This window comes from Falco biarmicus, chromosome 13 (assembly GCF_023638135.1).
Source record: "Falco biarmicus isolate bFalBia1 chromosome 13, bFalBia1.pri, whole genome shotgun sequence".
NCBI lineage: Eukaryota > Metazoa > Chordata > Aves > Falconiformes > Falconidae > Falco > Falco biarmicus.
Window position 1 is genome coordinate 12,970,063 of NC_079300.1, and position 12,594 is coordinate 12,982,656.

Consider the following 12,594-nt stretch of genomic DNA (forward strand, 5'->3'; position numbering starts at 1 on the left):
CCTGGGCAGAAAGTAATTGCAACAGGACAGATCTTTATTTAGGCAAAACTCCCAGGGTGGCACACAAGGTCAGACACATCATGTTTTGAGGGAAGAGGTGAATTTGGTGGTGAGAACACGTAAGGCAAACAGCGCTACATCTATAGTGCAAAGCCTGGAAGCACTTGGGCATAGGGAATAGCTTTGCTTTATCCCCCAGACAGCTTTGTACTGCAGAGCCCTGAGTTATGATTATGGTTTGTTAGGTGCCCTCACCTGATGTGTGGGTGTTAAGAATATGTGAAAGCGCAAGCTATTGACACCTGCGATGTATTCCCCCTGTCCCTCAGGAGCAAAGCTAATAGAAGATCATAGTTTTTAAAGCTGTCAAGGTTCGCTCCAGTGGAAAAAAAGAGTTCTAACAAATCCTTGAACCCATCTTTCTGCAGTCGGCAAAGCCAGCAGATGACTTTTCTTTAGGTAGCGACCCCAGTGTTATGAAGCAATGCTAATCTTCTGAGGCACGGCTGCTGTTGTGCGATGGGGTCCAGGGATTTCAGCTGTAGCTCTGTGCCAGTTCGCCTGAGCTGCAGAAGCCTTGAACAAACTGTTTACCTCTGGCATTCTGGGAGGGATTTTGAGGGATTTCCTTCAAATTAGAAATCTTTGAAAATCAGCATCTTGCGCCAGGCGTTGTATTATGCAATGGTTTGGAACGAGGGCCAAAGGTCTGGTCATGAGCTGGGGATCTCCTTGGATTGAAGAAATCACAGATGGAAACTGTCTTATCAGATCATCCCTCCCTGCCAAGGCAGGCTTGTCTCCTGCTCTGCGCTTTACAGATGCTCGTATCCCCAGCACTCCAAAAGCCTGCCCCAGCTTAGTCGTTGAATGTTTTCTGGACCAGATGCAGTCCTGGTGTAGTGTGACTGACTTCGTATGGTTGTACTGGGGTTCATACATGGTGTGTGGTGTGGTCGGCAGTGATAAAACCAAGTTGAGCTGTGCTCACCAACAGGCACGATGCACTGTTTCAGTTTTGTGGGGAATGTACACCTCCTCTTTCCTGGTGGCAGTAGACAAAATGTGATAAGCTTTGGAAATGCAGCTTCACTAGGATGAAAAATTTCTGAAGGAACAGAAGCTGATTACCAAGATATAGAACAATGTCCTTTTACATATTTAGTCGCTGAGGATGCTTTCAGTTGCTTGGCTTACTGTAGTATTGCATGTGACTGTAATAGTTGTTGAAAAAATTTCATAAGCATAGACTTTTATTCTCTATGCTTTTGTAAAGTCAACTGTAAGTTAGAAGTATTTCCCCAGTATTGAAATGCTTCACTCTTGCAAATTCCTGTAGCCATACTGGAGTATTCTGAGTAACAGCTCAGATGCTGTTCCCTGGTACAGCACCTCTCAAAGTCAGACCTGGTTGACTTTTGAGGTATGTGCGATCACTACAGATTTTTTTAAAAAAAATATTTTTTTACTATTAAGAATAGCTTGTTTCCATCAAGTAACCATTTGGGCACACAAACTACTTCACAAGTATTTATCAAACCTACCAGCATCCAGTTTCTCACTGGAATATGCAGCTTCTACAGACATTCTATTTACAGGCCAACTGAGGCACAGAGCATGATAGTGCTTTGCCTCTGACAGTTACTTGGCTGAAAAGCCAGAAGGAAAATCTGGCATTTTATCTTTTAGCCCACCAGTTTAGAGAACGATTCCCACATTTGTTACATTTGTAAGCACCGCTGTTTTGAAGTGACAAAGATCTCTGTGTTGTCAGAGCAAGGAATTTACAGAAGATGAGTAGCTTTGAGTGCCAGAAAGTAGTTAAGTAATTTCCAACATCAAGCTTCTTGTGGATTTTTAGCTGGAAGGAGTCAGTGTGATTGTGGTTGGACACTGAGCCTAATGCAGAGCAGATCGTTTAACCCTGACGTTCCTTCATCACTGTTGACTTGGTGGTACCAGAGGCAGACATGGGTCTTGTCTAAAGCAGCACTGAGCAGCATAGAAGTCACCCTGACCCTTCCTGTGCTGTTCTAAACATTAATTATGTTCATCATTAAAAATATATACCTTTTTCCAGGTAGTATGGCCAACTTTTGGCCTGCTGGATCCAGCAGCCTTCTCCGTTTCCCCCCAGCCTTTGGTACGCTCAGGCAATGGCAAAGCCATCCCTTAGCCTTCGCTTGGTAAGACAGCTATTTTAAGAAGGGGCAAATGGAGCTTCTTCCTTCTCACTGTAGAGCATATTTTGACATCTGCGTGTCATTTGTGAAGCATTTCTCAAGCCCTGTTCCATTTTCATCATGGCCTTTATGTTATTGCACATTTATGGACTCAATTGCATGTCATTGTCATCTTTGCTACTAACATAAGCCATAAAACATATCTAGTCTTTCTCTCATAGTTACAGGGCAAGGGGAAGGGACTTGTTTCATCCTGTATGCTGAGAGGACTTTCTGCCAGATTCACCTCCAGCTGCTCCGAGTCCAAAAATACAAAGCTGAATTCGTTTTTCCTGACAAGAAAAGCAAATTCCAGCAGAGGGGAAGCATGCCAGCTGTGGTATTGCTACTGTGCTGGGAAAGCCACTAAAAACTGAGCCGAATGGAAGAACTATTTGAAAGCCACTGAATACAGTAACCTCCAGGGCCTGAGCCTGTGTTGTGCAGCTGGTAGCTGTATGCGCAGCTCAGACCCACACCACGCTGGTAATGTTGTAGGGTTGCCAATGTAATTTATTCCAGTATTTATTCCTCCCCTCTCCCAGCAAAACAAGCTGTACCAGCTAAAGAGCACCCTCACTGCTTACCACTGTGTCTGAATTAGGGGATTTTGGCAGGATGTATTGGGCTATCAGGGGTCACATCTCTTGCCCCAACACACTGATGCAACTATGGCAATGTGGCCTGAGCATCAGAGAATTGGCCAAGATGCTTCTGCTGGGCTCTCCCTTGCTGGACCTACCCCTCTGAGAGCAGCAGGAAGGGAAGGAGAGTGTCACCCACTGATAAAATGTGTCCAGCTGGTCAAGCTAAGTGAGAAAGATTAACACACACATGCCCAAATTCTCTCCTCAAATATGGAGGAAGTAATTTCATGCTGGCCAGTAGCAAATTAAATGTTGCGTTTGCCAAGATTTATCCATCTGTGGAGGTAGCAATTGGGGATGGCTGGGGACTTTGGTGGGGGGTTAAATAGGGTCTTGGATTCTCCTTTTCTAAAAATAATGCAAAAGACCGGGGGGGGGAAGGTTTTGAAAGTGTTGAAATTACATCTTGACACGTAACCCCTCCATGAATGTCTGTGTTACATAGTTGGATTATAAATTAAATATATTTGCAGACCCAAAACCTAAATGAAACCATTGTGAAATTATTTGAAGTGCAGCGTTTCAATTGACCTGATCTAATTTGGGGTTTATAAACTTACCAGACTTCTTGAGATTAAAGTGTTCTGTCTTCACTTAAGTATGGAAACATTTTCAAGCCTCAAAAATTATCCCACAATGGGGAAAATGTCTGCTGCTCTGCTCTCCTCACAGTCTGAGGAAATGAAGGACGGAGTCACAAGATTGAAAGCAATTCACTTACCGCACTTTACTAAGTTACAGTTGAACTACAGTAGTTGACCATGTGCCTGTTTTTAGCACAACAGTCACTTTTGATTCCCGCAGCTAATACCATCTCTGCCATGCAGTCACTCCAAAAAATGTATTTCTTCTGCAGTGCTCGCAAAAAGTGGGTTCATGTCCCTGTGCATCAGTTGCCAATGTAATTTACTCCAGCAGCTTCCCTCCCCTCTCCCAGCAAAATAAGCAATACCATGCTCATGTCCCTGTGTGTGAGCTCTCCTTGGTCTGCGGTCCAGAGTGCAGGAGAGATTATTTATGTTCATTAGAGCTCCAGATGATTTGCCAATACAGAAGAAGCAGTGACTAATCTCTATGTGGCTTTTCTTCTGCATTCATTGCTAGGTCATTGTGGGAGGGTCCTTGTGCTAAGCTATATTGCGAGTTACTGCTGTCACCCAAAATTTGGTTGTGAGGGGTTATAATCTACAGCATTAGGGAAACTGGATGAGCTGCAGCCCACAGGCTGTCACTGCAGCTCTGCTCCCTGAAGCAGTTTGCCAGCTTTCCATCTGGGACGTAAAGTCTTCAGGAGGGGATTCAAACACTTCCCACTTCTAGTCTTCAATGGCTCTTGCACCCCAGAAGTCTTTCCCAGCAGTCTGGATTTTCACTTTGTGTCCCACGTTTAGACCTGACATCTGCAGAGCAACTCCCTTTGGCTTTCTGAAGGGCCAAGTATTGCTATAGGGAGGCCCTCAAAGAACTACCCCCTATCCTCAGATACTTGTTCCTAAGCAGCTTCTTCCCACTTTCCTGCTCATCGTGCTGTACACCTTCAAGTCTTCACTTGTAAGCTGATGCTTGATATCCTGGTCATTTTCGGTTCTTTGCTTGTGTTTTAGTGTTTCTTTTCTTGAGGTGGTTTTTCTTACTGGTATATTAGGGTACATTGTTCTCCCCAGGTGAGATTATTTTTACTGTGCCACGGATAAGCAGTTCTGTCCTTAAGAGACATGGGCCCAGACTCAGCCTTTAACACTGGGCCAGCCTTCCATTTAGAAATTGATGGGTCCTTCCCTGCCCTTTTTAAATGCAAAAAATTAGTTGGAATTTGAGACACAAATGTCTCTAAAAAAGAAGGGCATTCCCAACCTCTTAGCCAAAAATATGGGAAAAGGATGGTAAACTTTTCGCACAGCCCATGCTGGATTTGTGTTCCATATTCTTGTGATGTAAATTTGACCCCAGCCCCTCGCTCTGATGTTTCCTAGCTGGTTAGTTCTTCTCTGTGCTTTCCTTTCACCCTCTGTGTAGCTCATCAGATGTGCTAAGCTCTACCTGTTGATTACAGAGAGAACTGGCAGTGGCAGCTTGAGAGAAAAGAAGAAAAATAGGGCTGCTAGTTTTTTTGTTTTTATCTTGTTTGGCTTTCTGAAGGTCTGAAAACTCCAGGAGGTTCTAGGAGAGTTAGCTAAACAGTGAAAGAGAGCAAAATCTAGAAGCCAAACTTACAATCCTACAGGGATGCTATTCCCATAATGTGCAGAAATACCTTTATGCAGGTTGTTAGCTGCTGGGGCAGCACTTAGGCATGTGGGATAACCTGATTAGAGAATCAAAGAAAACCCTGTTAGCTCCACAGGCCAAATCCTGCCTTACAGCAACCTGATGTCAAATGGGTGTGAATCAAGGAAGCTTTCCCTTTGGCATCTTCTGGTAACACCTTGAAGAGAAGGGTCTGAGCCAGGGTTCTAGCAAGGAAAGAGGCTTAAGCAAATACACTCCCAGACAGGGAGTGAGCTGGAGTCTGAAACTAATGACTTTGTTTTTCCTCGCTCTTACAGACTTGGACGGATGAAAAGAATAAATTTCTCAGGTCTGATTTTCAAGTTGTGTAGAAGGCTTAATCAGGAGTTGGTTAATTTAAAATGCTTTTCATACTTAGCTGCCGGACTGTCAAACAGTGTGACTGAGCTGAGATTTGGGAGCAGAAGTGTGTGTTCTGAAGGCATAAGCCAGAAGCAGATTACGTGCTGTCCTGGTCACTGCAAAACTCCCACCAAAGCCAGCATTAACGCAAGGTGTCCGACAAGATGACTGTAATAATCCCTTGTGGTCTTCAGCTCTGTGTGTCTGAAACGTGCGAGTAGGAGTTGTATCAGATCTGCAGCGAGAGCATTTCCAGGCCGTGCTGTGTGGTGTTGGAGCCCTTTGCAGGGTGCATTGTGGCTGCGGGTTTCTGCTCTGTTCGCAGTACCAGGTGGGCTGTGCTCGCCGTTGCTGCCTGGAGCAGTGTCACGTTGGCGGCGGTGGCAGAGCAGGGGTAAACCGCTTAGCAGATCAGTCCCCGGTGTGTAGGTAAATCGCGAAACTCCCAGCTGTGCCGTGGGTGCTCAGTGTTTGTCAGAGTTCAAAAGGTGATTAGCAACGTTCATGGGAGAAAGGTCCACTTGAGGCGAAGTACAGAGAAGCCAAGCTGTGGCTCAGGAAGTCCCTAAGCCAGAAATCACGGGAGGCTGGAAGCACATCCTAAGGAATTGCTGGTTTTTGCTTGCTCTGTTCTCATACTTTGGCCTCTGTTGTTGGCAACTGTTGGAAAGGAAGCAAGCGGTGACTTGGTGAGGCAAACACTCCGTACCTGCACATATTCAGACGGAGTCATAGCAAATGCCTTATGAGTGGCACAACCTTCCATCGGTATGCTGGATTCCTTCCTTGGCAATATAGAGAACAGCATGGATACGAACTGAGATGATGTGGTCTGCTTATGCAAAGCAAAATGGTAAATTTGCCAGGCTGTTTCTCCAAGGAGAAAATTATTGACCTTGCTTTTTCTGGCATACCAGCTACTGTTATAATGATGATGATGGTGACAGCAACCAGACAGAAAGGCCAGCAATAATTCTTTCCTGCCCATTATTACAAGGCATAAAGCTAAACCCAGTCTGAAACCAATGCTAGTCTGGCTGTGCTCTCTTTACAAATGTGTGAGGCAGTTCTCATATGGGTTAAAATTCAGGACTTTTCATACTGACCTTTCCAAAAACAATCCTTTTGATCTTTTGATATAAGCCTGTGTATTTCTATGTTTGTATCTTACCAGTGATGTGCAGCCCAGAGATGATGTCCAATAGCAAATATGTCAGTGTAGAAGTAACCTCTCTGAGCTCCTGGGTGATTCATCTCCTGACAATACATTTTGGCTGCACATGTAAGGGCTGGATCTTGCCCCTGAGAATATTGGCTCAAAGAAGCAATAACAATGCGGTCAGTCAAAGCACTGCTTTCCCTGGGAATTTTGTTGCATGAAGAAGAGAAGAACTTTGGCCTTCCTGTGTTTGTCAACATGATCTGCCTTCCAGCAGCTTTTTATATTTATGTCCATTAGATTTTTCCCTTTTCCCCCCGCTCCTTATTTCTACCTTAATCATAATCAATATTGTAATCATAGACTTTCTACCTCATCCAAGATTTAAACACTGTTTGATAATGTTATTTGGTAACTCCAGATGCATCAAGCATTTTTTCCCCAAGCAAGAGTAGTAGGTGAGGTTTGTTTTCCTAAAGTCCGATGAAATAACCCAAATCATTGTCACAAAGTTGTTGTTTGCATCTACATGGGTTACACCTTCCATTCACGGCATATATCTTTAAGGTGCTTTATTTAAAAGGCTAAGTTGCACAGCTGGTGCCAGAACTGTTGGTGTGTCTCAGAGACAACCATCTGAAGCAAAATTATCTTGGTGTTTCTATAATTAACTGCAAGGGTGAGTGAGGGGTGAAATGAGATGAATCATCCAATGGACCCCACTTGAAGGGTGGGGGGTTTCTAGGCTCCGGTGCTTCAGGAGCAAGCCAGCATGTAAAATGTGTGCAGCAAGGATCATGGCCTTAGAGCTGGCATTTCACAGTCATTACCTGAAACACTGTGGGCCAGAGATAAATGAACAGTTAAAGTCATCCTGAACTCGAGTCCTTGAGAAATCTCCAAGCTTTCATTGCAGGCACAGCTTTGTGCTCTCCCCAGGCTCAACAGTAGTCTCCGTGGTGTGAGAGGAAGATCAAGATTTTCTTACAAGGCAGATAACGATCCTTTATGGGAGCTGTACTGGCAGAGCAGTTAGGGGGTCTTTCTGTAGCCCCATGAGTTTGTGCTTCAGCTTTGCACTGGGTGCTGTGGAGGCTGTCTCTGATCAACTCAGCTGCAAAAGGTCATTCAGACTGGGTGGTCCAGAGGCAAAAACTCAGGAGTGCAGGCTGCGTAACTCCTGACTACAGAAGCTGTAATGTCTCAGATAAACCCACCTGATGAACAATCTCTGATCATTTATCAGAGCTTCTGAGAGAAGGCTCTGGTTTGTGTTCTCACACTATACTAAAGGCTTGACCCAGGCCCTGTGTTGTTATCATACTCTTTGTTGACTGTACTGCACTTATATAGAAGAAATGAAAAGAAAGTACCTAAACCTTCCAAATAGATCAGCAGCAGCCACCATCCTAAGTGACCTTTGCAAATGTCCTGCTGAGACAGTGCTCACACCTGTTGCGTATGTTTTGTTTGCAGAACACACTGGAGCAGTGCAGCGTCTGTGCAAAGCCCATCATGGAAAGGATCCTCCGAGCCACTGGGAAGGCCTACCATCCCCACTGCTTCACCTGCGTGATGTGCCATCGCAGCCTGGACGGGATCCCCTTCACTGTGGATGCTGGTGGGAACATCCACTGCATCGAGGATTTCCATAAGTATGGCCTAAGCTGCTGTCAGTGGCTTTGCTTATTGTCTTTCTCTTTTGTCCCTAAAATTCCTCCTTTTTCAGACTGTGTCCAAAAAGATCTGAACCCTCTGCCACTTCCTCCCAAGGCTCGTAAATAGTAGGCAGAGCTTTGCTCCAAGCAGGCGCACTGTGGCATAAAAGATTAATTGGTTAGGGGCCAGTGCTGCTTGATCTCTGTTTTGCTTAGATCTGACTTTATGGATAACTTCTGTGTTTCTCTGTTTTAAATGCTCTGCATTCCCGCAGCCTTCCCTTGCACTCAGCACATGCACGTTTCTTCTTGCTGCCTGTACCTGCACTTCCACGTCAGCGTCTCCTTGCTTCTTCCACCAAGCAATTAGGAGAGGTCCTGTACTGCTGCACTCTGCAGGTGTCTGCTTACCGGCTAGAAGGATCTAGGTGGCCACAGGTTGCTCACAGCTCCTTTTGTTTCTAGTTGCTAATTAGCTTTTTAAACTGCTGAAAATAAAGCCCTGGTAATAATTTATAATGAAACTGCTATTTAAAGTAAGTCAAAAGGTATAGTTGCCAGTAGTTTCTGTCACTGCTGTGCTACCACCCCCATCATCACAACTAATCTAGGGAAGACAGGTAGATATAATCAGAGCACAAATGTTTCCCCGGTATGGAAAAGACAGACACATTACACCCCTCAATTAAAAGAGGAAATCAATACTGACAAATGTGAGTTTACATCTCAACCATTTATCTCTTAATTTCTAAGGGGGTAGACTTAATTAGAGCCTTATGACATCAGTGTGTGGGCCTGAAAGCTCAAAGAAGCAGGTTGACTTGACAGAAAGGGAAGCAGCCACAAATCAACTGGTGTGTTAAAATCCGACACGAGGATGTTCCCTGTAGCTCACATAGGCTGGGTTAATTGGCAACTGCTGTGTTGCCTTGCTTTTCTGTGCCAGCAGTTGTGTGTAAGGTAAAATGTGGCCCAGCAGAAGGGTTACGCACCACGCAGGCTTCTGAAGGCTTTCTCTCACACCCACTTAACATTTTGGAGATTGCTCTTTCCCCAAGCCCCACAGGTCAAGGGCTCACATGCCTTCAAGAGAAAGGTTGGGAGCAAGAGCTGATGCCCCGCGTTGAAGTCTCTTGGCAGTGACTGTATGTGAACCTCGGGGAAGTGGGAGGCTGTCAATCCAAGGAAAGGACGCAAAATCATTGGGTGAAAGATCGAGAGGAAGATGATGGGAATAGCGCAAGACCTAATGTGACACTCAAATGTCTTTGGCCAACCACACATTTAGCAGCACTTTGGCCAGCCCAGTTTTAATTGATTAGGGATGACATGTCCTCCTGCTCTGGAGGTTGTGCTCTACATTGTGTACAGCCTCTTGATAACAAAACTGTAGCTGATGCTCGCACTGTCACTTAGCTACCCCCTGCACTTAGAACCCACAGTAGCACGTCCACATCCCCTGAAATCTGCAAGAGTCATCTCTGGGTCCTGTGAATTAACATTTGGCTCATAACGAATTACCCACAGTGGCCTGGATAAAGAAATGTTAAAGTATTTTTAAGCACCACATTTGAGCTAAATGGCACAAGGAAGTGCCTGCATGAAGCAGCATATAATTAACTGCGATTACAGCTCCGGTCATATCATGATCCATTTAAGTTATTTTTCAGAGCGCTCTCTATAGCCACTGTTTAATTCATTTTTTCGTTAGATCGCAGCTACACAGACATCTTTCATCTGCTGCCAGTGAAATTAATATTTTCTTTATTCCAAGCACAGATAGATTTTTTTTTTCTTTTCTAAGCTAGTTAATTCTGAGGTGGTTCATGTGACAGGCTGGGTGGCAAAGTTAGTCTTTCCTAGGTATTTCAGAAGAGAAGGGCCTTTGATCTCCTCATGTTCTGATGTTTGCCATAAGCATTGCCCTTTGTTGCTCCACAGCCTGTGACCCCAGCCCTCATTACATGGCAGATTCTGTAGGTGTAAGTGTCTTTTGTTTTGGTGAGCAGAATTTGCAGCCAGGGAATTGGTATCCATAGGTTTTGAACCAAAAGAACAAATAATGATTCACCACAGGCTAAAAGTTCTTAAGCATCCCCACCTGCCTACAAGCAGAGATGGCCACTTTTCATGGGCAGTTGCGGGAGAGCGAAAACAGAGCTAAAACAGAATGTGTGAATCAGCCAGAAGGGCATACGGTGAGCAATGTAAGGGGAAAAAGATAGGTCTGTGCTCCTCTTAATCCCTGAGCTGAGCCTGATTCAAACCAGTCCCTTCACACAGTGAGTGAGTGTCACTATACAACTCTGACTCAGGCAGACTGTGGAAGAGAGAGTGCTGGTTTCTCTGCACCCAGACATGTTCCTTTTTAAGTCTGGGCAACCCACTAATGCATAACTGAGAGATGGTTTTAGCTAGAAAACACAGCTAGACAGAATTGCCCTGATGCTTCTTGTTTGAGAGTAAACACAGCCAGGAGTGTGTTCCTGTGTGCATAAGTGGGTAAGACAGCTCAGAAGTTTAAAATGGGTGGGATAAACATCGACAAATTAGTGTAGTGTAAGGAAAATCTTTTTATACCGTCTCTGTTAAGACTTTTTACCTTATTTGTTCCAATCTCCAAATTCTAATATTTTGATTTTATTTTTTTTCCAAGAAACTATCTTGAGGCAGAACCCGGTCATCTTTCTAACCTTAGGATTTACATGGACTTGCTTAGAGTTAGGCTGGGGGTTGAGCCTGAGGGTTGCAGTGGTGCATAGGTGTCATGATCATGGGTCATTCAGCGGGCACTTTAGTTGTTAATTAGGGCAAGCAGAATATCTGTGCTGCCTGTCAGATATTCTTGAAGTCCTCTCCCGATAGTCTGCAAAGTGTTCTTTAATATCTTGCAAACCTGAAATTGCATTGTAAGACTAAAGTGCTCTTTTCTCTCATCTTTGCAAGGAGGCAGCTGTGCAATGCTACTAACTGTGACATGCACGTACGTGTGTGTGTGTTTGTACAAATGCATATTTCTTGCTTGCTGCTGCAGTTATCAAAAACTCACTCTGAGTTATGATGATTGGGACTGTCTCCTCTTTCTTCAGGAAATTTGCACCAAGATGTTCGGTGTGTAAGGAGCCCATCATGCCAGCCCCAGGACAAGAGGAGACTGTACGCATTGTTGCCTTGGACCGTGACTTCCATGTCCAGTGCTACCGGTGTGAGGTTGGTATTCTAATCACATGAAGGACAGAAAGCAAAGGTTGGCTTAATTTTATCACCACCTCATGTTATACACTGTTTGTAGCCATCGTAACACTGTCTCTACAATCAAATTACTTCATTGACTTCAGCATGAAAGGAATCTTTCCTCATTTGTATCCGCGCAAATGAGAAGAAAATCAGGTCCTTTGTTTGTAACAGGTTCATTAGGAGAGCAAGAGAATGTGACTCAGGTAATTAGGACTTAATATTTGAGAACTTCATAAATTATAGCTTGGGCACAAACATTGTTCGTGTTTATGTTCTTAAACTGAAAGCTAACGCATGTTAGAATTTGAGCAAGATTGTACAGGAAACTCAACATATGGCTCTGGGTTGAAGAATTTTAATGGACACATAAACATGATCATTCTTGTTTTGTGCAATGCTTTTTGCGCTGCTTTCCTGTTCAGTTTCATTATGCACTTCATATAATTTTGATGGTAAGAATCTGAAGACAGAGAATAAAAATCACCTTAAAGCAATTAACATGTGGGAACAGCTGCGTTAGGGAACCTTCAAGAATTCTTCAATGCAAGTGTTACTTGTTGGATAATACATCAACCAGATGGCAGGGTAAGAAAAGGAGACCAAATGTATTTCTTACTGTGGCTGCAGGTTTTAATAACTTTAACTGGAAAGAAGGATGGACTAAGGCTTACTTTGTCTAGGCTGAAACTTGAGGCATCTGGTTCACTTCTCAACCTGACCTTGGCTTTTGGGGTATATACCAGCCTATTACTTCGGCCCGGTTTTTTAGAGACACAGGGGCATTCCTACACTAGATTTTTTAGAGTCTAATTCATCACACAGCATGTCCCCATGCTGGCTGCTGAGATACCTAGGCTGCGCACACATGGATGTTGTAAGTAGACGCAGTGGAAAGCAGAGGACACAGACACTCACTTGGCTTGATCTCCATGTGCCTCAGCTATCTCAAAAGGAACAACAGTGATTCCTCTTTCCACCACTTACTTGCCAGGTCTATTTACAAACACAAATTTATCATGAAGAGGTGTGGCCTCTAAGTA

General features: G+C 44.2%; 1 protein-coding gene across 9 annotated transcripts in view; it reads left to right on the forward strand.

Annotated features, from left to right (window-relative positions):
• Positions 1 to 12,594, forward strand: part of LPP (LIM domain containing preferred translocation partner in lipoma) — a 356,533-nt gene that overhangs the window by 328,076 nt on the left and 15,863 nt on the right. For all 9 annotated transcript variants that reach the window (XM_056358001.1, XM_056358000.1, XM_056357999.1 and 6 more), the window contains 2 exons: positions 8,136 to 8,314; positions 11,407 to 11,527. In XM_056358001.1, the coding sequence (XP_056213976.1) occupies positions 8,136 to 8,314; positions 11,407 to 11,527 (300 nt within the window). The remainder of the gene's footprint in view (positions 1 to 8,135; positions 8,315 to 11,406; positions 11,528 to 12,594) is intronic.